This window comes from Ursus maritimus, unplaced genomic scaffold (genome assembly GCF_017311325.1).
Source record: "Ursus maritimus isolate PB19 unplaced genomic scaffold, ASM1731132v1 scaffold_6, whole genome shotgun sequence".
NCBI lineage: Eukaryota > Metazoa > Chordata > Mammalia > Carnivora > Ursidae > Ursus > Ursus maritimus.
In genome coordinates, this window is record NW_024426774.1 from 85097296 (window position 1) to 85124734 (window position 27439).

General features: G+C 51.1%; 1 protein-coding gene across 1 annotated transcript in view; it reads left to right on the plus strand.

Moving 5' to 3' along the window:
* The window catches only part of SH3RF3 (SH3 domain containing ring finger 3), a 389783-nt gene that overhangs the window by 287334 nt on the left and 75010 nt on the right, over positions 1-27439 (plus strand). The window contains exons 5-7 of the mRNA XM_040623720.1: positions 6925-7004; positions 17099-17269; positions 19563-19810. Coding sequence (XP_040479654.1) covers positions 6925-7004; positions 17099-17269; positions 19563-19810 — 499 coding nt within the window. The remainder of the gene's footprint in view (positions 1-6924; positions 7005-17098; positions 17270-19562; positions 19811-27439) is intronic.

Consider the following 27439-nt stretch of genomic DNA (forward strand, 5'->3'; position numbering starts at 1 on the left):
TTCCCTTGAGAATGTTCTGGGGATGCCTTGTGAAGGTTTTGGCACACCTGCGGCTTTTCGATCCCAAATATTGACCCAGTAAGATGAGGGCAGAAGCTGGAGGTTCACCCTACCCCACCTAGAGCAGGAGTCGGCAAACTATTTTCTGTAAAGGACCAGGTAATAAATATTTTAGACTTCGTGTGCAATATGGTCTCTGTCACAGCTGCTTCTGCCGTTGTGAGCAAAAGCAGCAAATGGATAGGTGTGGTTGGGTGCCATTAAAACTTCGTTGACAGAAGCAGGGGGCAGCCAGATTTGAGCTGCAGATGAGTCTGCTGACCCCTGAGCAGACCGTGGAGACAAAGTGAGGGGCCTGTACACCTAGCCCTGGAGTCAGTGGCTGGGATGTTAGAGTCAGATGCTGGTGAGCAAATCTGAGCTCCTGCAGAGAGGAGAACAGGCAGGCGGCAGCATCAGAGGTGACTTGAGGCCTTGTTGAGGCCTCCATCCTCGGCAGCCAGGCAGCTCTTCTGAGTGCCTACAAGAGAGCAGTGGAGGTTTTGTGGGTACAAAGCATGGCCCGTTCCCTCTCCTGGGACAGACCATCTTGTTCAGGCTCCTTAGCCCCTGACCCCAAGCTGCCAGCATGAGCTCATCCAGCCCAGGCCCCCTCCCCTGCCCTGCCTGGCCCTGCTGGGCCTCGCCGGCCTAAGTCCCCTGGGCCAGGGCCAGGGAAACAGCCCTGGGCCCTCTGACCCTGCAAGCTGTTTGCAGTTCTTTTTGGAGCCAAGCAGGAGAATCAGGCCATAAATGTTTCATTCTAAAGTTTTCTTTAGGAAGCACGTTCCTAAGAGTCTGATTTACACTCCGTGTTCCAGAGTGGTAGCGTGTGATGAATAAAACATGCTCATTTCACTGCTCCTTGGGGTGATGACAGTGTTTTCTGGACTCATATTAAAAATTAAAATGTGGAGATGTTTTTCTCAGGGTCTTAGTCTGTGTCAGTGTGTCCAGGAAGGCGACTTGGAGCCCCTTTACTGCCTGCCAACCACAGACCCCCTTTTTCCCTCTTCCTAGTCCCCACAGGAAAATAAAATGGCCTGTTTTCCAGTACTGCCCAGGGGCCCCATTAAAATGCAGCTCTGGGCCTCGGGTGTCTGGTAACAACTTGACAATTTAGAATCGGGGGTCCACGGCCACAGCACAATGGCCAGAAGCTGGGCCGGGCTTCCAACCAGCGGAGGCCAGAATACCATGGAAGGATGTGCAGGGCGCCATAAGAAGCCATAGTCCAGGTTTTATCGACTCTCCGCTCCAGCGGTGTGTGAGCCACTCACCTGAGCAGTCCCGGTGGGTCTGTCTTTTATAGGTAGGAGAAGGAGGCCTGGAAGCTTGCCTGTTTGTGGGATTACATAGCCTGCCTGGCCCCCGGCCTTCCGACAGGTGCATGTCCTCAGAGGGCAGTGAGTGTGCGTGGCTCCAAAGAACAGCATTGCTAGGCTTCTTGGCCTGGTGTCCTGCTGTTTGCTCACACTATGGTCAGTTCCATTTGATGGGGCATCATCTCTGACCTGTGACCCAGCCAGCTGACCCCGCACATACTTGGCTCCTGTCCAAAGCTCATGGGCTGTCTTTCTGAAATTAGGCCCTAAGGGATTGCTGGAGTCACACATTCTGTAGGTTCAGTGGCTCCAAGGACCCTGTTGGTGTTGGCTGGCTCCCCCAGATCAGGGTGTGCTCACCTGCCTGGGCTGAACCCCAGCCTGTGTCTGTTCTAGAGTCACCCAAGAAGAATGTGACGTGAACCTGTTTTGTCAGAGCCACAGACCTCCCTTGTGACGGACCAGTGGCACGGCTCCGTGGTGCACAAGGCTGGGCTGGGCTTTGAAGTCAGGGCAGAGATGTCTACCTGCTGACCTCTGAGATGGGGAGAATGTCTTTTTGAGGCCTGCGCTCCCAATTATTTTTATTGGAAAGCAGCTGTAGCTGCTTCTTCCTTATTTTTATCCCTGCCTGATTTCTCTCACTCCTGCCAAGGCTTCACTAATCCCTTAAGGCACAGAGTCATTTAAAATTAAGCCATTAAAAATCAAAGCAGTATCAGCATTGTGGCTCTTGGCTAGGAGGAAACAGGCCTCAGTCCCGAGGCCCAGAAAGCCCCGTCCAACATGGTCAGAGCTAGAGGGCGAGAGGCACGGGGCAGCCTGGTGTGGCATTAAATCAGTCTCAGACTGAACTTCGCTCGTCCCGTGTGATCTAGGAGCAATTTATTAAGGGTGTAGCAGTGCCTCCCGTGAACACCGTGCCTCCCAAGCCCTGGCAGGATGCTGATGATAGGGAACCCTGTGGGATGTGCTGTGCTCATGAATTTTTAATCAAAACCCCTTAAAGGAGAGCCCTTTCTTGCTGTGATACCCAGCTGCCTCCTGGGGCTACTGAAGAGGCCCCAAGATCTCATCGGTTATGTCTGCTCCGCTGGGGGTGTGTAGTCCTCAGTTGTCCACAGCTCAGCAGTCAGTGGGGGGGTCACCCCCATCCACCCCTTGGCCCCAGCAACATTTCTAATCAGCTCCTACTGACGGTAACAAAAATGAAGATCTGATTCAGAGTAGGATGGATGGAAACCCCGTCTCCATCAGAAAGTCACACTTTCCGGATTTTATATCCCTGACGACAGTGCCTGGCCCAGCGTGGCCACTACTCAGCAGGTGCCCTGAAAGGCCTTTTGCCTTGGGCTCTGCATCGCATTGCCCAGAAGAGCAAGACAGGAACACACACTCTGTTGAGCTTTAGTCCTCGATACTGTCCATCTTGACCTTGGAGAAAAAAACGTTTCCCCTGTGTGATCTCTCTGCTGTTCTACTGCAGCTCCAAGTGATGGTTTGCTGTGCAGTCCCACGTATTTGCTTTATAGCATTGGCCATAAGTCTCAGCTGGAAGCCAGGTTTCCAGCAAAGCTGTGAGAAGCGCCCCCCACCCAGCTTTATTTAGGTGCAGTCCTGGGTCTCAGATGGTCCTACGTGCCCGCACAGCCCCCTGGTCCCCCTGAGCCTCCTGACACTCTACCACATGGTGTGTCCTGCGTTTGGTCCCCAGGAGCTGGCAGATGCCAGCAAAGATGGGGTCTGGAGCTCTAATGCCACGAGCTCTGGCCCAGCCCACAGTCCCTGCCGGCCTCCCCCCTGCCTGGCAGATGGACATCAATCTTTTCTGTCTCCCCTGCTCACGTGCATTGTTGCATCCTGCTGGATTCGGGCTTGAGCTGCTCAAGGACACTGGGGAGTAGCGACCCCAGGCAGGCTGACTTGCAGGCGCAGCAAGCCTCGGAGCCATCCCCACGTGCTGCTGCCAACAGTTGCCTCGTGGCTGATCTGAAGGGTCACCCCCAGGGTCCTCTCTTGTCTGCTGCTGGCATTGCCACAAAGATGGCATGTGTACAATCCAGGGACGCACAGAATCACCGTCAACCAGAGTGTGATCTTAAAACAGACCTCAAATAATTGAGCCCTGTTATTCTTCTTATATTACTGTGAAAATGTATCAGGAAACCATAATCACGTGTTGATATTAAAATGATGAAAAACTTTTAAAAGGCGGGGAGACAGCCGGGTGCCTGAGTCAGTTAAGCGTCCAGCTCTTGGTTTCGGCTTCAGGGAATGTAAGTCCTACCAGACCCATGTCGTTTGTGTGTCCTGGGAAGTGGGGTCAGGGAGGATGAACCACCTTGGTCATCCAGCAGTGACAGCCGGCAGCCCTGTAAGCATGCTGTGTGTACCCGCATCCCCATATTGAAGGGATCCCCCTGCCCTTCAGCTTCCTGGGCCTGTCGGCAGCAGTCAGCCTGGCTGCTGACGGCTTGCCCTTGGAAACACTCACGTCCCTGGCCTGGAGACACCATCACTGTAGGTTTTCCTTCCGTCCCTGGGACCGGTTGCCCTGCCACGTTGTGATGCCCGGGTAAGGTGTGGGTCTGGTCTCCCCTCCGCCTTTCTCCCACCGCCGTTCAGGGCCTCTCTTTGCCCTCAAGGTAAAGACCGGAACCCGCACGGCGGCCCAGGGAGCCATGAACGGCCTGGCTCCACAGCACTTGGGGGCTTCTCCCTTGTCCCTCCTCCAGCCTTCCCACTCTTCCCAGTTTTTCAAGCATGCTTAGCTTGCCTCTCCCAGTCTTTGCCAGGAAGGCCTCTCTGCTCCTGCCTCACCCACCTGACCCTCGCCACTGCACTTAACAGGTCTTCCTGCTGCTCACAGAAGCCCTCTCTGGCCCCAGCCCCCAGGCGACATCCTTGTGATATGTTCCTGTGGCCCTGCCTCTATCATGACATGTGCAGAGCATGTCCCCCCCCAGTGTGAGCACCATACTGGGGTCAGAGCTGGTCCTGACAGTCAGGCGGTCAGCAGAGGTCAGTGAGCACCGAGAAAATGCCCCGCCCGGGCACAGCAGCCCTACAGCTTGGCTGCCCATCACACACTGCGTTGCCTGTGTGGCGAGGGGCGAGGGGGCCACTTCCCATTAACTCACCAGTTGTGACCTTGTTCAGCTGATGACTTGCTCACCAACCTCTGCTGACCACTACTGCCCCACGCCCGCTCTAGGGAGAGAACGAAGGGCCCTAACCTTTCTCCCACGGCCGTATAAGGAGAGCTGTGGGTCCTTCATACCCCAGGGGTCCTGGAGCCAGGTGGCCACAGCTGTGGAGGGCCCTCTGGTCCCTGCGGGAAGCTCTGTGGAGGACGGTCCCTGGCCAGCTGTGGTGAACTCCACCGGCAACTATCCTGAAGGGAAACAATCCTGAGCCTTCAGTGGTCTCTGTCTCCCTTCTGACAGAGGGCTGGTGTGATGGGCAAGCAAGAAGTCTCTGCTCAGCCTAGCTCCCACGCAGCGCTCTGGAAACACAGCGTCTGCATCAGCTACAGGAACACGTGAAGGGGCTGCCTTGGAAAATCAAAGTTCTCTCGCACAGGAGTAGGAACTCCTGTGAGACTTGGAGTTGCCTGGGAGACGTGAGGGAAGTTACACTCCTGCTTGCACATTCTCATTCTGCCAGGCACCCCGTTGTCCCAACAAGAAGCAGCAGACTTTCTGACTGCTCAGGGGTGTGGATGTGCTGTGGTCTCTGGCAGCTTTCCTGGTCTGGTGGAGGAGGGAAGCTGATGGCCCAGCGAGGGAGTAGTAGGGTGCCGGTAGCACATAGAGCTCGTCAGCCGAGCAAGGTCAGAAGTGGTCAGTGAGTTGATGAGAAATGCCCCCCTCAGGCCTCCACACAGGCAAGAAAGGGACGTGACGGTCACTTGCGATATAGGCTGGTTCTGCCTGCCTGGAGCACGCGCCCTGTGCATGTCTCATCCATCTCTGTGACTTCTGCTTCTAGGGACCTTCACCCACTTGAGGACCACCAGGGGCGCCATGCTCATCTTTGCCAGTCAGAGCCACGGGCAGCCCCCCTGCAGCCCACTCCCCCACCCGTCTCTGCCAAGGCATGAGCAGCTCCTGAGGCTTCTGCTCAAGCCTGTCGGGCTCCCTGTTCATCTGGATCCAGCTCTCTCCAGGATCCCTGTCCTGTCCCTTGTTGGGGAGCCTAAAAGGTGCCCTTGAGGAAGGGAGGAGACCCCTGGCTCCCTCGGTTTTGAAGGGCATGGATCCCGCCCTCCTCCCAACACCCCTAGATGTCCCCTTCTGTATCAGTTTCCTGGGGCTGCTGTAACTGTACCACAAACTGGGGGGCTCGAAGCACCAGGAAGTTACTCTCTATCAGTTCTTAGGTCAGAAGTCTGAAATCAAGGTGTTGGCAGGATTCGCTACTTCTGGGGGCTGAAGCAGAGTCTCTCCCAGCTTCTGACTGCCCGGATACCTTGCATCACTCCCGTCTCAGCCTCCATCTTCGCATGGCCTTTCTCCCCGTCTGGGTGTCTCTCTTCTCCTCTTCTGTCTCCTCGAAGGACACTCGTCACCAGAATTAGGGCCCGCTGTACTCAAGGGTGATCTCATCTCAGGTTGATCCCAACCTTATACTCTATCTGCAAAGACTCTTATTCCAAACAAGGTCACCCTCACAGATATCAGGGACTGTGGCTTGGGCATCTCTTTTGGGGGGGACATAGTCCAACTCACTGTGGCATGTAATACCTCTGCCCAGGAAGAAGGGTGCTGCCCTGGGGCAGGCTGGGGCAGGACAGGCAGGCAGCTGCTGAGGGGCTGCGGACAGTGCTGCCCCTTACATCTGGCTCTGCAGGATTCCCTGTGCAAAAGTCACCTCAGCAAAATCATTGTGTGGCCCAGGCCCCTCTGCTTGGCCCTTAAACAATTCCTTGGCCAGTTTAACATGCACCGCAGGCTTAGTGGGAAGCATCTCAAAGTAGACCACTCCTCCAGCAGTCTCCCTGCCTGTGGACCCTTAGCCTTCAGCGCCCCAGGGGTGATGTGGGGGATGCTTGTTCTCCAACACCTGTCCTCCTGTCACTGCCACAGGACCAGTTTTCCTTAGGGGCTAACCTTCAGCCCCGAGAATGCAGCCTTTACATAACTTGTGCTTTGTCACATGAAAGGTTTTGTCTGGGTTTTTGACAAACACAAGAATAATTAATTCAAATTCTAAGAATTAAACAGGTCTCCCACACTGTCTTTTTCTATGTTAAACACAGTGTGATGCTGACCAACCCAGGCCCAGGCCCAAGAGGTGACTCTCTGAGCCGTTCCTGGGGGGTGCTTGCCAGCTGCTTTGGGACAGGTGTCCGTGGCACCAAGCTCCTCCAGTGGGCTGGGGGGAAAATGTTATTAACAAACAACCCAGGCAAGTGGAACTTGAGAGTTTTGAAGGCTGGAAGATGAGGCCGCTGAGGAGAGACCAGGTGTCTCTGGACTCCAGCCTGGCTTCGCCTTTCTCTTCCCTGGGGCAGGAGCCTCCTGTCAACTCACTGCTGTCTCCTCTTGTCTGTTTCCAGGACTCCTCTTCCTCGGCCGGACCCGCCCCAGCGGCTGAACAGCAAGCCACAGCTCCCAAAGTCCAGCTGCCCCTCAACGTGTGAGCTGCCATTTATGTTTTTGGGGTCCTTCCTGTGCCTCGGCACCTCCCTCCCACCTCTGCTAGCATGTCCACGTACAGTTTCCCTAGGAGTTTCTGATTTGTTACCTACTAGACAGTTTAGTTACATGTATCCAGAAATACTGCTGACAAGAGAGTGTGGAAAACAAAAGTCTCGCAGGTTCTTTCAATGTCACTGTCCCCAGGACATTTATAAGAAGGGGGATATTCAAGATATTTGGTGGCATAGGCACTGGCCAGTCCGGAGCAGACCAGCCACAGCACGGAGAAGACCCCGGAGGCCCGTGAGGAGGTGTGGAGGACAGAGGGGGACCCGCGCGGCGGGTGGTCTGGCCGGCCCGGGACGGTAGCTGGTTACCAAGTGCTCACAAGTAGCTCCGTGTTTGCACAGCCACAACTGCCCTACAGTTAGTGTAGCTCATATCATAGCAGCCGCACATCACCCCAAATATAACCAGATGAATCACTGCCAGGAAACGAGATGCTTATCTGGTTTAGAAAATTTGCTCTTGTTAAATTACAGCTCTTAAGAGCTACGTGCAGTTTAAAAATTCTCCATTTAAATAGTGTTCTGAAAAATTAGACTGCCTTCTACTCTTTTATTTGGCAATGAGTTCAGTTACTTGAATGAATGTTTTGAGGTGGAGAATCTGAATCTGGCAAACAACACGGCAAAGTTGAACAGTCCGCAGACCCAGTGCAGGTCAGAGGGACACAGAGCCTGCACGGCTGCAGAACAGAAGATATTCCCAGCGAAAACCAAACAGACCAACAGCAGCAACAAAAAAAGCAAGTTGCCAAGCTTCAGAGGTTTCCTAGAAGCTTAAATATACCAGTGCATGTTCACCTGCCTTCTTACACACAGGTGAAGTGTTTGTCTCTATTTGGTGGCAGATAGGAATCCCTGAGCATCTCCCTTTATCTGCCCACTGCTGTGATTGCATTATTCCCACAACCAACTAAACAAAAGGAAATTAAGACTTACCTATTTTTTACCTAGCTTCCTGAGGGGAATATTGATTAGTAAGCTACCTTTAGGTGTCTTCAGGCTGAAATTCAAGGTTTCACCAACACTGGACGGAAGATGCTCTCTTCTGACCTGGTGTCCTGATAAGCTCCATTGGCTCCCACTCAAGCCTGGGGGCTAAGGAGGGAAGGATGGGTAGTGAAGGCCTTGCTCTTCTTGAAGAACTGGATTCAGGACCCTGTCTCTGAGGAAGTAGACCATCACCCACAGGAGACCATTAGGCCCTAATGTGCTTGCCCAAATGAGAGACAGGACACAGGGAGCTCTTCAAGGACAAGGCCCAGGAGTTTCATTTTGGGGTTCCCCCCAAATGAGGCACACATGCCCTCAGTAACTTTTTCCTTGTTCTGATGGCCAAAGCCTTCCCCATCCTGAGTGCAAAGGGCCTCTGGTATCAGCCCAAAGCCTCCAGCAGTTACACATCAGGTCAGCCACCAAGAAGGCTGCTCTGTCTTGGAGACGCAGAAGTTGTTAATACAGCCCAGGAGTATTGTGAGTACATACTGGAGACCTCAGCCATGCCCAGACCTTCCATGTCATGCAGGGCTTTTTAATTTGGTATAGAGTATGGAGTGACCTCTTTCTCCTGTCCCTGCTCTGCCCTGGGAGATGAGGAGGCCACTGTAGTTCCCAGCCCTCTGCCCCCTCCCTATCTGCCTCCCCCCAGAGCACAGAGTCCCTATTTGGGTGGAGATTTTCATTTGAGGAACATAAGGGAGACTTATGTGTCAGATAATGTCGTTGAAAAGATGATAAGCATTTTGGCAGTCATGTGACTGCTGGTGACAGCGGTCATCTGAGCAGCAGACAAGTCGTGGCCAGTGTGCTGGGATTGGCTGTTGAGAGTTAAACATGTGCTCTTTGAGGCTGTTTCTGCCGTGTAACAAGCAACAGGCCAGGGGAGACCGCGTACAGCTTTCTGCATGATCCATTTTGAGAGCATGGCCTTTGAAATCGCATTTGTTATTTTGTTCCCAGGGAGGAGAGGGTGAGGCTGACCTCATCAGCCCATCAAGCAGGGGACTAGCCCATCCTCTTGAGCTCCACCAAGTTAGCCGTCCCACGTGTTCCGGTGACAGGGATCTGTGGGGGGAGTCTGGTTGCTCTTTATCTCCCTGTTCTTCCCAAAACCGTACAAAAGTCACCTTCCAAAGTTTGAGATTGAAGGTGAGAAGTGCTGCCTTCACAAGGCGGCGGCAGCGACACCTGCTGCTGTGAGCCGGGGAGTCTGCACACGGGAGTGACCCTGGGGCCTTGGGGAGTGCCCCACAGTGCCAGGCTGAGGACAGTCAGGGCTGCAGTCCCTCCCACGGTCCCTCGTTCAGTTATCCTCATGGCACGTGAGTCTGACCGCCACGGCTCGGGTCCTGCGCCTGGGTCACAAGCCCACATGGTGGAAAGGGCGGACCCCTCAGGTCCACCTTCAGTAGCAGGGTGTTCTTACGTCCTTCTCCTAGCGTAGGAAGGTGTCTGCTGGCATGGACTTCCTAGGGACCCCGTAGCCCTGAAACACAAACAAGGGGTCTCAGTTTGCCCACCCAGTGCATGGAGGTGACTGCTGGCCTTCGGATCCGTGGGGTCCGTGCTTTCCCTGCTAACATCTGCAGTGTTGGGAAGCCACCCAAAGTCCACCCCTGGCTGTTGGGCTCGCTGCCCTTCATCTGCGTGACCCGCCGTGCCTCCCAGGGACAGAAGCAAGTGTCAGGGCAGAGAAGGCCCACCTGGAAGGGCTACAGCATTACAGTGTGCTTGGGAGTAGGCCACCTCTCAGGCTGGGGTTTAAAATTCTCACCTCCCCTTTAACGCAGGCATCTCAGAGCCAGACAGGGGACCAAAGGGGCGGACAGAGGGGAGGGCCAGACAAAGCAAGGGGCTGAGCCAGCTCCAGAGTCTCACCCCAGCTTGGCCCAGTCTCTTGGACGCTCTGCTGAGGACTCTCTCATGCCAGAGGACGAGCAGAAACACGGGTATCAGGTGGGCCAGCACAAGCCAGACTGCTGCTCCCTGTGTGTCCCAGTGCCTGCAGGTCTATCTATGTACCTGTGAGCCAAGGGCAGGCAGAGCTGTGGGCTCTAAGAGCCTCCTTACTCAGAGACCTGAGCACAGTGCGCCATCTGAGAAGGAAACTTCCACAGACAGATGGGTACCGTTTAGCCCTGGGGGAAAACCAAGAGCCTCCTGAAGCGTGTAGCTACTTGCACGCCACCAGCGAAGTCTTCGTGGGAGCCAGAGAAAGACCGGGAGGGTGGGGCAGAGGGAGTGGGGCTGCCTGCAGACTGGAAGTCCTAGGTGAAGAACTGGCCACTCCATGGCTTCATGACATTTCCCCAAACACTCCCCCTCTGAGCCTTTGTAGCCACAGTCAGCCTCATCTGCAACCCTGCATCGGCTCACACCTCCCCAGCTCAGCTGCCACGTCCTCCAGGAGGACTTACGTGGCTTTCTGAGCATGGGTAGTGCCCCCGCCGACCGCAGAGCATCCTATGCAGACCCCGATGTGCACCTATGCTGTCTCCCCCTTCCCCAGAGTGGGTGCTCCAGGGGCAGGCTCCTCCACCACCTGGCCGCACCTGGCCGTCATTCTGTAGACATCCATCAAATGGTACAGCCAGGGACTGGGCATGTGTCTTGCTAACCTGAGCTGGCGTGACCCTGGTAACCAGAAGAGCAGGAGCAGGACACTTCACAGGAGTAATTGAAAAGAATCTTTTACCTATTCTAGAAAAGACATGAGCAAGCCATCATATAGAGGAAAAGGAGTGTGAAATTAATGAAGGCACTAAAATACTTCAATTCACTGCTTGATTAGAGCTGAAGAAAACTGTAGATAATTAACACAAGTGAACGTCTTGCTATAGAAATGAGCAAGTAATACGGGTGAGTGACGGTATCCTTGGAGATATCCAGTAGGCTGCCAGTAAAAGCACACGGTGCATGATGCCAGGCCGAGTGGCCACAGCTGACAGCTGCTTCCGTGTGTGCACAGAAGGGCACCTCAGGGCAGGGGGTGCGGGGCCTGACCTTCCCCCGGGGCTCACACTCGCAGGACTGCTTCAGGCTGGAGGAGGGAGCACCTTATAATCTGAAAGCCCCATATAGCCTACAGGATGGCGGGGAAGATAGCTCTCTGAACCACGTTCTCCTACTACTGCCTTAAATAAGGTATTTTTAGTACCCACCTTTGTGTGTGAAGTGACTCCCAGGCCTGCAGGAGCAGTCCCTGCGTGATCCACACATGTTTTTGAGATGACCCTGAGCCGTCTGTGGATGTCTATGTTGAGCTGAAGAGGCCTTTTAAAGGAATGGAAAGTGAGAATGGGCCCTGGGAACCGTCGGATGAGGACCACACGGGACCCGCCTCCGTCATGCCGGGCCCGCGTGGCCCCTGCAGGCACCGTGAGGACTGGCCTGCCACTCTGAGCACTGAGGGGGCCACCAAGCTCGCTCAGGGACCTTCAGCAAGGCAGGTCTGGCTGCACGCAGTGGAGGGGACATGGTGAAAAGGGAGCGATGAAATGACACTGCCGTGGTTGTCCGGTGCTTAGAGCAGGGACCAGGAGGGCTGCAGGCGTCCGCTGACAGTGGGCGGGGCCGTCCACTGTTCACTCGGGGTCTGTCCCCGGCTTTTTCTTGGGTCTTTCCTAAAGAAAGCCAGTGCCGAATGACAAATTTCCCCACCCCAGGCCAGCGCCTCTCCCCAGCACGAGCCACGGGCCGGATCTGCAGACACCACGTGCAGAAAAACGACCCGCAGAGCCATCTGCTTCTGCTTTTCTCTCTGAGGCACCCAAAGGAAAAATAAGTGGGAGGGGCAGAGATTTTTCAAGGTGAAGTCAGTTTATTTACGTTCCAGTTTCCCTAGCAACGCACACCTAGAGGCCGGACTTGAAGTATTGAGACCAGAGGAGAGATTAGTCGTCCACAGAACAAATTAGAAATAAAGATGAGAAGAGCACGCTCATCAGTCCCCCGCTGCAAACCGGGCAGCCCCTCCCAGTGCAGTGGCCACAGGGGCTCCCTGGCTCCAGAACCCAGCCTGGCCCGGGCCAACCTCAGCAGGAACTGCCAGCCTCCTCCACAGCCTCCCATAGCACCCCGCCCCATCCTTGTGGCCACAGAGCCCCGTCGGCTTCCAGCTCGCTGCAGAAACACAGATCCTCCACTTTCTGAGCCTTCTTTTCCTCAGCTGAGAAATGAGGGGTCATCCTGGTCTCAGAGTTCACATGGGGCTTAAGCAAGACCCTGTGAGAGGCTGGCACCTGGCAAACGCCCCTCCCCTGCCCTTCTACCCTCGTGCGGCCTTAGCTGGTGACCCAGCGTACCTGCGCTGGGCGTGGAGCTCTGCACGGCTGTTCTTAGGGTGCCCAGACATAGACCGCTTATAAAAAAGGTACAGTTAGAAATCCTGAGGTACGATGGAGAGTTTAGAGACGTATTTGGAAGAATAGGGACGGGTCGTCCCTTGGAAGTGATGGCATCCCTGGAAATGACACCCATTGGTAGGACCCAACAGGCGTCTGCTCCCTGAGCATTGAATGAGTAGAATACCAGAAACTGTGAGGGAAATACTGACCGCCCACTGCTAAGAATGCAGACCTCCCACGTGAAGGGGCACGATGTAGCGTAAGATCCAAGTCTGTCTCATCGCACCCTCCCCACAGTGACGCGGTCTCTCGGCAGTCCTGTGCCAGAGCATGACTGCGGGCTGTGGGAAGGCGCCCGGGCCCCTGCTCGGTGGCTCTGCGGGCCTCTACTCTTAGCCCACGTCGGACAGACCGGGCAGCGCTGTTTAGCCACGTTTGCCTCCAGGTTGCTCTTTTTCCTGCTTTTGTTACGTCATCGGGAACATGTCTGTGTTCATCTAAAATAAAAATGGAAGTTTGATAGAAGAGTTCTGACTGAAGAGTCTTCATCAGGATGGCTTGACGCCCGTGATGTAAAGGAATCTTCTTTATTTTTTCATTTTTGTTTTGATGGGAAAGGATGGAAACTCCCCTTTTGTGCTGAGAACTGAATGCAAAGTGTTTTTTCTGTTAAGTGGCATAGAGATCTTCAAATGTTGAGGGAAAGATAATCGTCTCCTTCCCAAAAGACAACTAACTTTCAGTTATTTGATGGCTACTCCCCCAGGATCTTGAACATGACTGTCAAACAGTGCAGATGGTTCATGGGGTATTTACTGCACTTACTAACACTTGCTTGGTTTTTTAAATCTGCAGTGTGCTTCCCGCACTGTGGCATTTGGGGGCTGATGCACATCTCTCGCTGAGCCTGGTGTAGGCAGGTGCAGGTGCCAGTCCTCAGGCTCCTGTGCCAACGTGAGCCTTACACACTTGCCTGGGGTCTGTCCTCTCACTGGCAGGGCTCATGATTGGCAGGTGTCCCTCTGTCCGTAGCTTCAAACTCCACTCGGCAGGTGGACGGTGCAGGTGGCACGCAGAAGTCACCCTGGTCCCAGGGGCTGCAAGGATAGGTGGAGGAGCAAAGAGAAAGCCCCTGTCAAAGCTACCTTCTCTGGGCCACCCACAGGCCCGTGTTTAGAGAGCTCCTTGACTTCCCCCTCCCAGGAGCTGGACAAGCCGGTTTGGAAACTCTGTAAATAGAAGCTTTTCAACTCCTGTTTCTCCTCCCCTCTTTGACTCACCTCTCACCCACATACCTCACACCTCAGTTGTTTTCCTCCCTCCCCCAGCTCACTGCCTTCTCTGCTTGCTTCTGTCTGGGTTCTCTAGGGCAGCTCAGCTCAGCTCAGCTCCCTCCTGGATGGACTCAGCTCTCTCTGCCCTCTTGTCCTGTGTTCACCCTCTGCTTCTCCTTTTCACTCTTCTCCTCACCCCTGAGACACCAGCACCCCGCAGCCCTGTCCCTTCTGCCTTTTCTTGCCTCCGCATGGTGCCCGTCCCCTCCTGGCACAGTCCCAACTCCATCCTGACCTCCTGAATGAGGAAAGCTGGTACCTGTTTGCACTTGTTTCTGTGCTCAAGGTCGGCTGGCAGACCTTGGGGCTGTATGAAACACTTTCTGGTACGTGCCCACACACATGCAGATGCACACACAGAGACACTTCCCTTCAGGAGCCTTCGTCTTAGTCTCAACCCCAGAGCCCCTATTTTATGCTTCTTTTATAAAACAGGTATTTATTGGGTGTCTCCTCTATGCCAGGCACATTCTGGATCCTGGGGGTAGATCAGCAAACAAAACAGATGAAAATCTCTACCATTGTGGAGAATACCGTGTAGTGGGGGAGTGGAGGGCAGCAGGATGAGAGACAAGAGCTCCGATAGAGGGGAACATGGGGCAAATTTAGCATATTGGGGGAACACCTCGGTGTAGAGCTGCCCTGAGCCAAGGTTTGCTGGGAACCGCAGCTGGCGACGTGCACTCGCGGTCCGCTTCCTCGGGGCTGGACCGGGCTCCCTCTGCACTGGCTCCCGCCCTCCTCAGGAGGTACACATGCTGCACAGTGGCAGGTGGCTGCCTCGCACCAGGATCCCAGCTAAGGGCAGGATGATCTGTCATGGGAGGACTCAACTGCTCAGGATTCCTCAGTGAGAGTGGAAGAGCAGGGCACTTCAACTGTCCAGCACGGTGCCCTCTTTGAGGAGGTCGGCCAGTCTTGAACATCCACTAGTGAAAGGGGTTCAGGCCGAGCCCAGGCAGGTAGGATGCTGTGGAGCACCACTTCAGGACACAGGTGATGGCCTGCTGGCCCAGTCCTCGGACAGCCAGGAGCCCAGAGGGAGGAGGAGGATGTGCCCAAGATGCGCAGGACGTGGTCTCCTCCTGGGCCTGGGGGTCGAGGAGGCAGCTGGCGGGGCACAGGCTAGTGGTGGGCCTCATGTGGTGGCATCACTGCTCTACAGGGGCCTCCAGGTTTGGCACTGGCTCCGGGAGTGGGTGCAGTGGACGTCGGTGCCCACACCTTGTTGACCAAGCCAGGGAGGAGGGCCCGGGGCCTGTTGCCCCTGCTGGCGGAAGGGAACAAAGGCAGCATGTGGTTCCTCCCTCCCTGACCAACAAAACGTGATTGTTTGCTGAGGTCTGTGTTGTGCACACACACAGCCCAAGGCGCCATCACCCCCAGCTTGGCACTGTGCTCCTGGCCACTGTGTATTCACAGAATCAAAAAGATTGTTCTCACACCATGAAGAGACAGAAGGAGGCAGGCAAACAGGATTTATGCTTCAATTACATTTCCTTGAGAGCAGGCACAAAAGGCATACGTCGCTGTTGTTCACAAGACTCCCACGGCCCCAGCCGTCTCCTGTCCTTTCCTCTTGTGTTCATCCTGCCCTTGCCTGAGCCTGGCCTACGCCTCCCCACGTGAGGCCGTCCCCGAGTGGTTAAAGGGCAAGCCGGTGTCCAGGGCGCAAACGCAGTTGCCACGTGACTATCCTATTTGTGGTCCTTTCTCTGTCACCATCAGAGAGCTCCTGCGAGTCATCAGATGTGAAAACAGACAGATGACACCCCGGGTTCTCTTTGTCACCTGGGCCTTGCGTCAAAAACATGAATCTTTCTGCCCATGATAAGCAAGGGGGTCCCCTCCAGTGATGGCTTCCTTTATCCTTCCTGAAGCCCTGAGTCCTTCCTGTCTGTTGGTATTTATCTTTTCAAACAGAGAGAGAAATGAAGATGTAAGCCATCCTTTCATCGAGAAGAGAAGAGGGAGGAGTGGGGGGTGACCTGTAAACAAAGGAAATTAACCAGGCAAGGCCTCCACTGAATGAAACAGAGGCACTGGCAGTTTGTAGGGTCAGGGGTGAGAGCGGGCAGCTTTTATGTTGTTTTACCTTATTTTACGTTATGTTAAGGACAGGACATCTTACAGGTTCCCGTTCTGTCGTAGCGTGTTCCTCACCGGGCCTCTGGGCCTCGGGGGGCCTCCTTTCTTCTTGCTTGAACCCTAGTGAGTCATTCCCGTTTCTGTATTCACCTCCTGAGAAGACCTCTCCCAGGGTCAGGAGGGTGCTCTAGGGGGTCTGGGAAGGGTGAACATGGCCACCCAAGCCATCCGTCCTGGTAGGAGATCCTAGAGATGACACTTCTGTAACACCCGTCTTTTGTTTCTCATTGAGCTGAAGCCTCACCAACTCTCCTCCTGGATCTTGTCAGTAACACGGTTGCCTGATACCATTCTCTATCAATTTAAAACCCATTTTCCCAAGCTCCCAAAGTAGCAAAGCACTTTGCAAGTATTATCCAGTCCTTGCAAGTGCCCTGTGGGGTTGGGGATTGAGGTCTCATGAGGTGTGTGACGAGAGAGGCGTACCCCAGTGTCATGGGCTAAGTTACAAGCCCAACTTCTAAACCCTAGGCCAGGATTTACACCACTGAGTTTGTTCTTGGTTTGTCTTCAAGTAGGCTTAAGAGAAAAGTATTTAAATTATTAGTCATGGCACAAATATTGCAAGGAAGCATGCAACCGAGAATTCCCTAACTGGACTGCCTTTTCTTTAAAAGGGCCTTTGGGGCCTCCTCCAGCTCAGACTGATTCAATGAACCAGGCAGGTAACCCAGGAACTAGTTAGATGAAACAAGGAAAATGCAGCCCCAAACTTGCCTGGTTCATTTTTTGTTTTTTCTAGAGTTTTCTGTGGCTCAGAGCATCGGGCCTTAGATGGTGGGGCCCAAAGACCTGTGATCCAGTTCTGGCCCAGCCTCCAGGACCTCGGATGAGTCCTGTAGGCTCGCTGAGCTGTCGGACGGGAGGGTGGTGCCGAGTGCTTGCCTGTGTCAGCCCGGGTCAGCCAGTGCAGGGCTGTGGAGTGACCTGTGCTCTAGGAGCAAGAGGCAGAGCTCTGTCTACCTGGTTCTCTAGGTGGGCGATAGCAGTGCTGGCTACTCTCCCTTCCCTGCACCCCTGCAGTGGTTTATCATGAAGAGTAGGTCAGGCATGGTGTGCACAAGCCCTGGAGGCATCAGCCACTCCTTTTAGGTGGGACTCATCCAGAGATGAGCCCACCTGTGATATAGGTGATGCCAGATGGCACATGCCCACCCTGCCGGGCATCATTTATCCTTGGCCCTACTCTTCTTCCGATAGGTACCTGGCGCTCTATGCTTACAAGCCCCAGAAGAATGACGAGTTGGAGCTGCGGAAGGGCGAGATGTACCGTGTCCTAGAGAAGTGTCAGGATGGCTGGTTCAAGGGGACGTCCCTGAGGACTGGGCTGTCTGGGGTGTTCCCAGGAAACTACGTGACTCCTGTCTCCAGGTGAGGCTGCTTCACTGCCTGGGAGAGGAGGGAGCACACCCCCCACGTCCCCTGCAGCTGGTTGCTGCCTGGAGGTCATGCTGTGGTCTGAGCAAGCCAAAATACACAGTCCAGAGGTCACGAGGGCTCCCCTGCCCACAGGATTTTGCCACGTGAGCTCAGAGCTCCCCTTGGGCGAGGGTTCCACATGCCAAGATTTTCCCCTTCTGAATTAGGTTTAGCTTGTCATTCCCTCAGCAGACACTGGCTGTGAGGGGAGAAGATGGGAGAAGGAGCTGGGGTCAGGGCAACAGCACTAAGTGGGGCTGGAAGGCCACTCAAGAGAGTGTGAGCTCAAGTGTGTGTGTGCACGTGTACCTGCACATCCAGTGTGAGTACAGCTGGTGTGTGTGTGTGAGATACACATAAACCTGTTACGCATATAACACACCCATGCGTACACGCAAAGGAAAAACATACCTTCTCAAAAGCTAGCAATTGTTACTGAGTGAGGGCATTAGAAGTAATTAAAAATTTTCTTCTTCCTTGTGCTTTCCTGTCTTTTGCAAATTTCCTGTTATATCATTTTTATAAAACAGAAAATACAATTTCAAAAATAAGCTCAAGAAGTTATCTGGAGTTGTCTGAGAATTTCCCGCTGAGACGAGGGGTCCACTGTTGATTTTATTTGTCAGTCTCACTCATGGAAACCTTTCATGAGCACAGCACAAGGACGTCAGCTGAAGACATGGCCCCTGGGTTTCTGCTCGCCCCGGAACAAGACTACCGGAAGACAATTAAATAATGCCTAGACCTTGCACCGACGGCTAGACTGATTCATACTACCCAAAGCACCCAGAGGAGTGCTGCTGGCCATGACGTGGCCTTGCTCATATGTCATCTGGGCCCTCCTGGAAAGGCCCAACATTTGTGAGCCCACTTTATTCAAGTTTTACAAATTTTTTCCTAGGGTAAAAGTGAGTTCGATAGGTAGCCGATGTGATTTTTTTTTTTTTAAAGTCACGAGGCACCTGGGTGGTGCAGTCATTTGAGCGTCTGACTCTTGGTTTCGGCCTCAGGTCATGATCTCAGGGTCATGAGTTCGAGTTCCATGTTGGGGTCCACGCTCAGCACAGAGTCTGCTTAAGATTCTCTCTCCCTCTCCCTCTGCCCCTTCCACTTGTTCTCTCTCTCAAATAAATATATCTTTTAAACTATTCCTGGTTTTGGCTGGCCCACTGACAGAGTTCCTTGCTAGCCGTGAATTCCAGTGCAGCTCTGGGGGCGGAGAAAGGAAGGCTCTGCCTGTGGTCAGACAGCTGCCTCCTTTTCCAGGAGGCCCTCCTTCGCGTGGTGGTTCTTCCGAAACCCTGGCTTAGTGGCCCACAGCCCATCCCTGACCGAAGTCCTGGCCCAGCGGTGCCGAGCCACACGGCGTGGGGTTCCCCGACCTGGTGATGGACCTGGCACTGCCTGTTCTCACCCTCACGTAGCTTCTGGTGTTTCACGATCAAGTCTCTGAGAGGACAGAAGGGGACTTTACCCAGCTCTTGGACAAATGGCAGACATTTGATCCCTGAAACTGAACCCACAGAAACTTCCAAGCCCCCAGGCTCTGACATAGCTTGCACACTCACCACCAGTGCATGAGTTTGGTGCAAGTACACGGAGGTCAAAGGGCTACAGCCCATTTTCAGCATTGCTGTGTTCCCCTTGTATTTCTTAAACACTGGAAACTGGTTTCATCAGGAAACTTGAGGTGAAAGGGCATCTATTTCTGGTATGAAACTGCAAGTCCCCCGACACGCCTAAGAAGGACACTTTCCCAGAGGCCCTTTCCCAGAGGCCGGAAGAAATGAGAAGGCGGCCGTGTCCAGAGGGGGATGGGTCCTTGCCACTGCTTCCCACTAGGTGCCAGATATGTCCACGCCTCGTGGGACGTGGCTGAATCATCCACTCTTTCTGGATGTGTGTGGGGACAGACACAGCTGTTTCTTAGAATGAATCAGGGCAGCAGCTCTGGTACAAAATATTTGATTGATATTGATTCTCAGGGTTCTTTTGTTGTTTCTTAACTATTTACATTGAAAGTAAGCCCCCATGAAGGTTTTATAAGGGGTGCTCAGCTGCCAGGCTTGAGCTCTGGGCGTCGTTTGCCTACAGGATTACCTTGCATTGTTTTAGTATTTGTGCCCTGGGCTGTGTGGCCTTCATCCCTCAGAGCCGGGAGGTAAGAGGGGGCCTTCACTAATGGCCTGTATTGTGTGGTTTCATCTGTGAGCTCACCTGACTTGATTATGTTTTATTTCCTCAGGGCTCCTGTAGGAGGGGCTGGGCCACCCCGGAATAATGTCGTTGGAGGTTCTCCGCTGGCCAAAGGGATGGCCACAACCATCCACCCAGGTGGTGGAAGTCTGAGCAGCCCAGCCACTGCCACAAGGCCGGCCCTTCCCCTCACCACACCCCAGGCCCAGCACCAGGCAGCCTCTCCCCCGATGGGCAGTTGCCTGCGGCACACAGCCCAGCCAGCCACCAGCCAAGCCCGGGGCACTGTCCCCACAGGTAAGTGTCACCCCTGAGGTCTCACTCACTAGGAAAATTTGACAGGGGTTCTCGTGAGAAACATGACTCAGGTTTCAAGCAGTCCAAGATGGGATAAGTTGTATTTGCTTATCAATCTCCAGGAAATGTGTTGACTCATATTACCCTGTTCTGGCAGCTGAAATGGATTAGAGAATTCACAAATACTGATACATTTCATTGTAGCAAGAGGACTGCATGGACGATTAGGATTACCATGGGCACCAGTGTCTAGGCCAGCTGCACAGGCCTTCCACGGTCCGGACACTGAGGGGCTTCCCAGCTAGGCAGCGTCTCTCCAGACGGGGGCAGAGTGCTCCTTCTCTGGAATGCTTTGAAGCTAGAAGCAGTGATGGTCATTGACCCTTCACCTTTATGCCAGCTTTATCCATAACCAGGCTGACATAGTTTGAGGAAAATCCACTTGATCCTAGGACAGTATGAGATGAAGAGAAATTATGGGGTGGATCTTATAGGCATAAAGAAGGTCAACACGTCTGGCTTGGAAGCTTAGCACTGAGCCATTAGGAACTGCTGACGTGTGGCTTATGGTGTCCCTGGGAGCCCACACCAGTCACCTTCCCAAACCGTGGAGCCAGCAACAATATCGCTGTGCAGTGCAGGAACCCAGGACAGCGGGGTGTAGCTCTGATTTTCATTTAAATGACAGAATTCCAGCTCCAACCTCAACCTTACTCTCTCAGAAATCCTCTGTCCTCTCCTCAAAGTAAGGCTTAAAGGACAAAAAGTGTCAACTCTTTGGAGCAATAAAATACACGATTTTTTAGAATCTAGCGAGCCAGGAGATGGCCCATTAGAAGTGTTCCAGAAGGTACCTTCTCAATTGTGAAAAGTCGAGATAATACTTAGCACAGCAGGGGCCATATTTTCTCCCAAGTCGAGGCTGATGGGACAAGAGCGTGGGAGGGGGCTGTGTGCTCACCCACCTGTTTACTCATTGGGGAAGTTGGCCTGCACATTCCCATGCTGGTGCCGGTCTGGGCTTGCATGCGGCAGCAAGGACTGCTGAGATCATTCAGGCGTCCCTGAATGTGACATGAACCACCCTGCGGGTTTTAGAGGACCGCTTCAGTCAGTGTGCCCACTGACCAGACAGGACCCCATCCCTGCTCTCAGCTCCCACACACTGTCGGAGAGGCAGTGCTGCTGGGCAGGAAGGCTTTGGGTGCTGGTGAAGGAGAGTCCAATGTGGGGCACTTGGTGATGGGGAGAGACTGGGAAAGGCTCCTCAGAGGAGGCTGATCCCAGTCTGAGCAGCAAAGTAACACTCGGGTAGGGGAACAAAGAAAGGTGCCATTTGAAGCAGGAGGAAAGGAATAGTCCAACAGAAGTGACAGAAAGCACGTCTTATGCAACCAGCTGCAAACAGTTCAGTGAAGACAGAGTGAACACAGGTCTGGCTGAAGGCATGAGCTTGAGACCTATGTTTGGAGGCTGGGCCGCCATTATTGCGTGCCTCAGTTTCTCTCTCTGTAAAATGGCACTTACCTCCAGGGCATTGTGTGGGGACTGTCTAGCATTGTTTATCTAGTGTATATTTATTACGTGTAGCTATTTCTATTCTTCTGTTAGAGAATAAGAATATCACTGCAGTACTCAGTGCATGAGAGTCCAAAAAATAAAAATTAATTATTACCAAAGGATCTAGGGGGTGGAATTCTCTCATGAAAGCAATGGGGACCCACCAAGGGATTTTACACAAGAGGGACAGCACTTTATCAAATATTACCAGGCACGGTAGGGAGGAAGAGTTGGTGTGGGGCAGACTGAAACTGGGAGCCGCTAGAGAGGAGCTGTTGTCCCCAAGTGAGAGGTAAGAGGGGCCCAGACCCAGTGAGTGGGGCTGCAGGATGGAGACAAATGATGAGCTATTTAGGAGGCAGAATGGTTGTGACTTGGAAATGGGCTGATGCTCAGGGAGAGCAAGGAACCAAGTCCAGTTGCCAGATTTCTGGACCAGTGACTGGGAAAATGACAGTGGCACCCCCAGCCTAGAAGATACCAGAAGGGACGGGTTTATGGTGGAAGACAATGATATGGCTTTGCAGAGTGCAGTGGGCTAGTCACTTTGTGGCCCACGCGCTGATTTGGATCCCCATCTTTACACGGGTCTCTCATCCCGTGTGTGGATCCCGCCTCACCATGGCAGAAGGGTGACCCTGCTGGTCCAGCTCACCTTGTAGATAAGTGCAGACACGTGACCTAGATGCTGGGAACAGACATGCCTGCATGTGATGTGACTTCCATTCAGAAGACACAAACATGAGGGGCCGCGTGGATGCCTTTTGCGAGAGAAGGTGGTGGTGAAAACATCCAACTCTTCAGGGGCAGCAAGGTGGCCATCTGGTGTCCAGTGCCAGTCATCAGTGGGTGCAGATGAACCTCTGGTGTCTAGTGCGTGGTCATCAGTGGGTTCAGGGTAAACTTCTGGTGTCTAATACCCAGTCATCAGTGGGTGCAGGGTGAACTTCTGGTCTCTCATGTTGTGTCATCAGTGGGTGCAAGGTGGACTTCTGGTGTCCGGTGCCCCCATCAGTAGGTACAAGGTGCATAGCTGGTGTCCACTGTCCAGCCTCACTCTGGATAGTGTCCATTTCCTGCAGCAGTGGGATCTGCACCAAGAAGTCCTCATGGGTGGGCTTGTCACTGCCTTGGCTATAGAGTCTCCAAGACTGACTGTGCCATCCCAGAGACTCTGTAAGTGCCTAATAGTCTTTCATATATGTCTGTTTTGCTTACATTAGCCAAGAATGACTTCTGTTTTTGTAACTCTGGCCCACGGGAAAGAACTAGTTGTCTTCATACTACAAGAGTTCTGCAACAATATTATCTGGTGCCAGCCATCCTACCCCCAACAATTACCTCCCATTGAGCCATGTTTATAGCATGGCCTAGGTTCATCTGATGCTGTTTATTGGTAGCCTCTAGCTAGACGTACAGCTACGGTAGTGGCCAAGTGATTGAGTGAGCCCACAGCAGGGCTTCCTGACTGGTTTGCCATGACTGGGTCAGAAGTACCCAAGATCCTGACCTCATTGACCCTTGGAGCACCCAGGCAGGACCTGGGACAGCTGAAGTCCCAGGGCAGGTCCCTTCTGGCTATAAACATCTCATCCGTTCACCCCAGTGTGCCACACACATTTTTCTATATACACCCTGATATGGAGAGGTTGGGCAGCCTAGATCCTCACTGAGAGTGAATATCCCAACACAGTAGCCCTGGGTTATCTGCACAAAATGCCAGTGTGATGGCCTTTCTAAGGCATGCCCTGCTAGCAACTTTCCCAGTTCAAAGAAGAAAATGAGACCTGCCAGTCATTTCTCCCTCTATGGAATAACAAGCAGAATTGAAAGAAATTGGCATGGCTAGGGGCAGTACAACATTGCATCTCAGTCATTGATCACCATAGTAACCACCATGGTGTGACAAGCATTCTCTTCCATCAGTCTAATTTTACATACGGGAAGAGCGAGGCACAGGATGTTTAAAACAGCTTCCCCAATGCATTCCAACCTCATGCTTATCCCCACACTCTTGCTGTCACAGTCAAGTTAAAGAATGGCTCCTACCACATCCTATCAGTAAATTAAATGCCACTGAGTTCCCATAGCATTTTCCACTTCATTCTGCATTTAGAGAGAAAAAACACACTGTTGACAGTACAAGTAATGGATTGTTCACTGCAGTAATTGCCCATTTCAGCAGACCCCAACCCAGGCAGTTGAGAGGCGTTTCATCAATGTTCTCATCTTGAGCCAAAGTCGGGCAGTTTGACAAAGGCTTAATTGCATTGGCCATAGCATCCAATATGATTTGTTCTGCTTGATTAATGTAACTCCTTTTTCCAAGGGCAGAGCTCTCCCTGTAAAGTGCCAGTGTCCACACAGCCTCATATCACTGTTTAACAGGGGCAAGAGCCTTGTACAGCCATTTATTCATCAGAAGAAAAAAAAAGCACTAAAAAAGAGGTAGATACTCTGCTAGGCTCTGGAAATGCAGAGAAGAACCACATAAACCCCAATTCTACATCCAGTTAAAGAGAACGACAAGAAAACAAATTCTTGCAATAGAGTTTGAAAAGCACTATAGTGGAGGTACCCAGAGGGAATAAGAAAGCATGGAGGAGAGATATGTAACAGATTGGAGAGGAAAATGAGAGAGAGTGGGAAGTTTTCAAGAGGTGGTGATCCTGCCTTGATTCTTAAAGTACAAATAGGAGCTATCTGAGCAGACAAAGCACAAAGAGAGCTCTAGCAGAGGGACTGGAAAGGACAAAGACGTGGCAATGAGAAATACCAGAGTTTCTATTTTGGGTAACTTTATTTATTTTGATGTGACTGAAACAAAAGGCATGGAAGGAGAAGATCAGGGTGTTGGTGACAATTTCTCTGAAGAGGCAAAATTTAATTTTAGGTCTTAAGGCTGGCATGCAGCAGCAGTCAGGTGAGGGTGGAAGCATGGGGAAAGCTCTGAAGTTGGCAAAGGACTGGTGCACTTGAAAACTGAGATGAAGTCAGGGTGGAAGGACAAAGAAATGAGAGGATGAATGGCACTGGCAAAGCTGAAAGGTAAGCAGGGGAAGATCATGGAGTTTCCTTTAGACCATGTTGTGCAATTTTGGCTTATATCCTAAGGGACACATCAGAGGGTTTTAAATAATGGATATAATTGGATTTTTGTATCTAAAGGATAAAGCTAGGCTTCTACTTGTGACCAACTAAAGTAATGAGGACAGGATTTATCATCCCGCCAGAAATAATTTATAAGAACAACAGTTTCCAAGATGCCAAACATTGGAAAACCAAGGACAGTGATTCATGAGAAAAGGAAATGAGGAAGTGAGCCCCAACTTACTGCCTGGAGAAAGGTTCCAGACTGTGGCACAGGAAGGGGTTACAAAGTAGAGCAGAGTGGGCTTCCTGATGTGAGGACGTGAAGTGAGAGTCTGGATGACTGAAGTGGCTAGAGTTTAAGGGACAGAGCCTAGAGAGGAGAGGGCTACCCAGAAAGAAAACCCTAGAGGATGCAGGGTGTCTTGAGTAGTATACTGAGAAGTAATCAGCATATGTATGGGAGGAAACTGTGCAAAGCCAGGGAAACTATCAGAGAAAGGATCAGTGCCGTCAGTGCCCAGAATTCACAAAGTGCTGGAAATAGTACCTGTTCCACCAGCCAGATGAAAAAAAAACTGTTCACAGGACATTGAGTAGTCTATGCAGAAGGGTTTTGTCTCAGTCCCTAGACTAACCACTGCTCTAGTCCCACCCAACTAGTCTTAAAAGCACACCCAAAAAGATCAAACTGTTTCCAATTCATTTAACTGTGATGGAGAACCGAGCTCAAGGGTACTGATAGGACTGCAAAAATATCCAGCTCTCAACAACATAAAAACAACAATGTCTGATATCAATAAAAAAATTCCTAGGCACACAAAGGAAAATACGACCCGCAATGATGAGGTAAACCAGTCAATCAGAACTGATTCAGATGTTAGAATTAGCAGATAGAGGTAAAAAGAGATATTATAATTGCGTTTATTATTATGTGCTCCTATATTATACTGTGTTCAGAAAATTAAGTAGAAACGTGGAAGATATTTTAAAGACCCAAATCAAACTTCTAGAAATAGAAACTAGAGTGTGTGAGATCAAGAATACAGTACATGGAATTAATGACAGATTAGACATTACTAAAGAAAATATTAGTGAACTTGAAGATATAGGAACTATGAAAAATGAAACACAAACACAAAAGAGAATGTTTAAAAATGAGTGTCAGTGAGCAGTGACAACTTCAAGTGGCCCAATATATGTGTAATTGGAGTCTTCAAAGTAAAGGAGTGAAAGGTGAGACAGAAAAATTATTTGAGAAATAATAGATCCAATTGTTCTAAATTTGATGAGAACTACAAACTCACAGATCGAAGACAGCTAGTGGGCCCCAAACACAAGAAACCCGGGGAAAACTACAGTAAGGCAAATTATAATCAAATTGTTCAGAATCTGTGACAAAATTTTGAAAACAACGAGGGAAAAAAATGATACATAAAGTAGGAAAAAATAAGGATGACTGTATATTTCTTGTCAGGAACACTTAAGTGAGAAATTAGTGGAGTAATGGAAAGAAGTACTGAAAGAAAGAAATCTGTCAAGTTAGCACTCTATGCCCAGCAAGAGTTTCTTTCAAAATGAAAGTAAAATAATCATTCACATATAGTAAAGCTAAAAGATTTCATTACCAATAGACCCACATGAAAAATGTTAAACAAAATTCTTTAGAAAGAAGGAAAATGATATCAGATGGAAATGTGGATCTATAAAAGGGAGTGAAGGACACAAGAAATAGTAACTGCATATATAAATATATAAGTTTTTTTCTGATTATTTAAATATCTGTTTAAAGATATAACAAACTGTTTAAACAAAAATAAAAACAATGCAGTTTGGCATTTAAAACACATACACCCCAATGTTTACAGCAGCAATGTCCACAATAGCCAAAATATGGAAAGAGCCCAGATGCCAATCGACAGATGAATGGATAAAGAAAATGGGGGGGGGGTGTATACATGTATGCACACAATGGAATATTACTCAGCCATCAAAAAGAATGAAATCTTGCCATTTGCAATGATGTGGATGGAACTAAAGTGTATTATGCTAAACGAAATAAGTAAGTCAGAGAAAGACAAATACCATATGATTTCACTCATATGTGGAATTTTAGAAACAAAACAGGTGAACATAGGGGACGGAAAGGAAAAATAAAGGAAGATGAAAATTGAAAGGGAGGCAAACCAGAAGAGATGCTGATCTAGGAAACAAACTGAGGGTTGCTGGAGGGGAGGTGGGGGGGAAGGGGTAACTGGGTGATGTGCATTAAGGAGGGCACTTGATAGAATGAGCACTAGGTGTTATATGCAACTGATAAATCACTAAATTCCACCCCAGTAACTAATAATATGGTATATGGTAAATAAAATGAATTTCAATAAAGAATTTTAAAAACACGTGTAAAAGTAAAACATATAATGGTAAGTGTACCATTTGGAGCACATTTGGAGGTTGGGAGTGGAGAAATATACTATTATACTGTTATAAGTAGGTTCTTATACTGTGTGTGAGGAGTTATGGAATCACTTGTAGGTAGACTATGACAAATTAAAGATGTAAGCAAGCACTAAATACAAAACAGAGTACAGCAAATAAGCTAAGAGAGGAGGTAACATGAAATCACAAAAACTTCTAATTAATCCAAAAGAAGGCATAGAGAAGAAAGGAAACAAAAAATGCATGGGTAAAATAGTAAACATGTAGTAAAGCGTAGGTTTAAACCTGGTCATAAAAATAAATATGAATGGTCTAAACAACTTAGAATGCAGAAATTATCAAGTATTATTTTTTTTAAAAAAAAGACAAAACCTAACCATATGCTGTGAACAGGAAACATATTTTAATACTTTAAATATAAAATTATGAATAAGTAAAAAAGTAAAAGGAGGATCAAGATATAAAGGTGATTCTCATTATTCACAGTAGCTATGCTGTATCAAGTTGCCATGGACAATATATTAGTGAATACTAAACTAT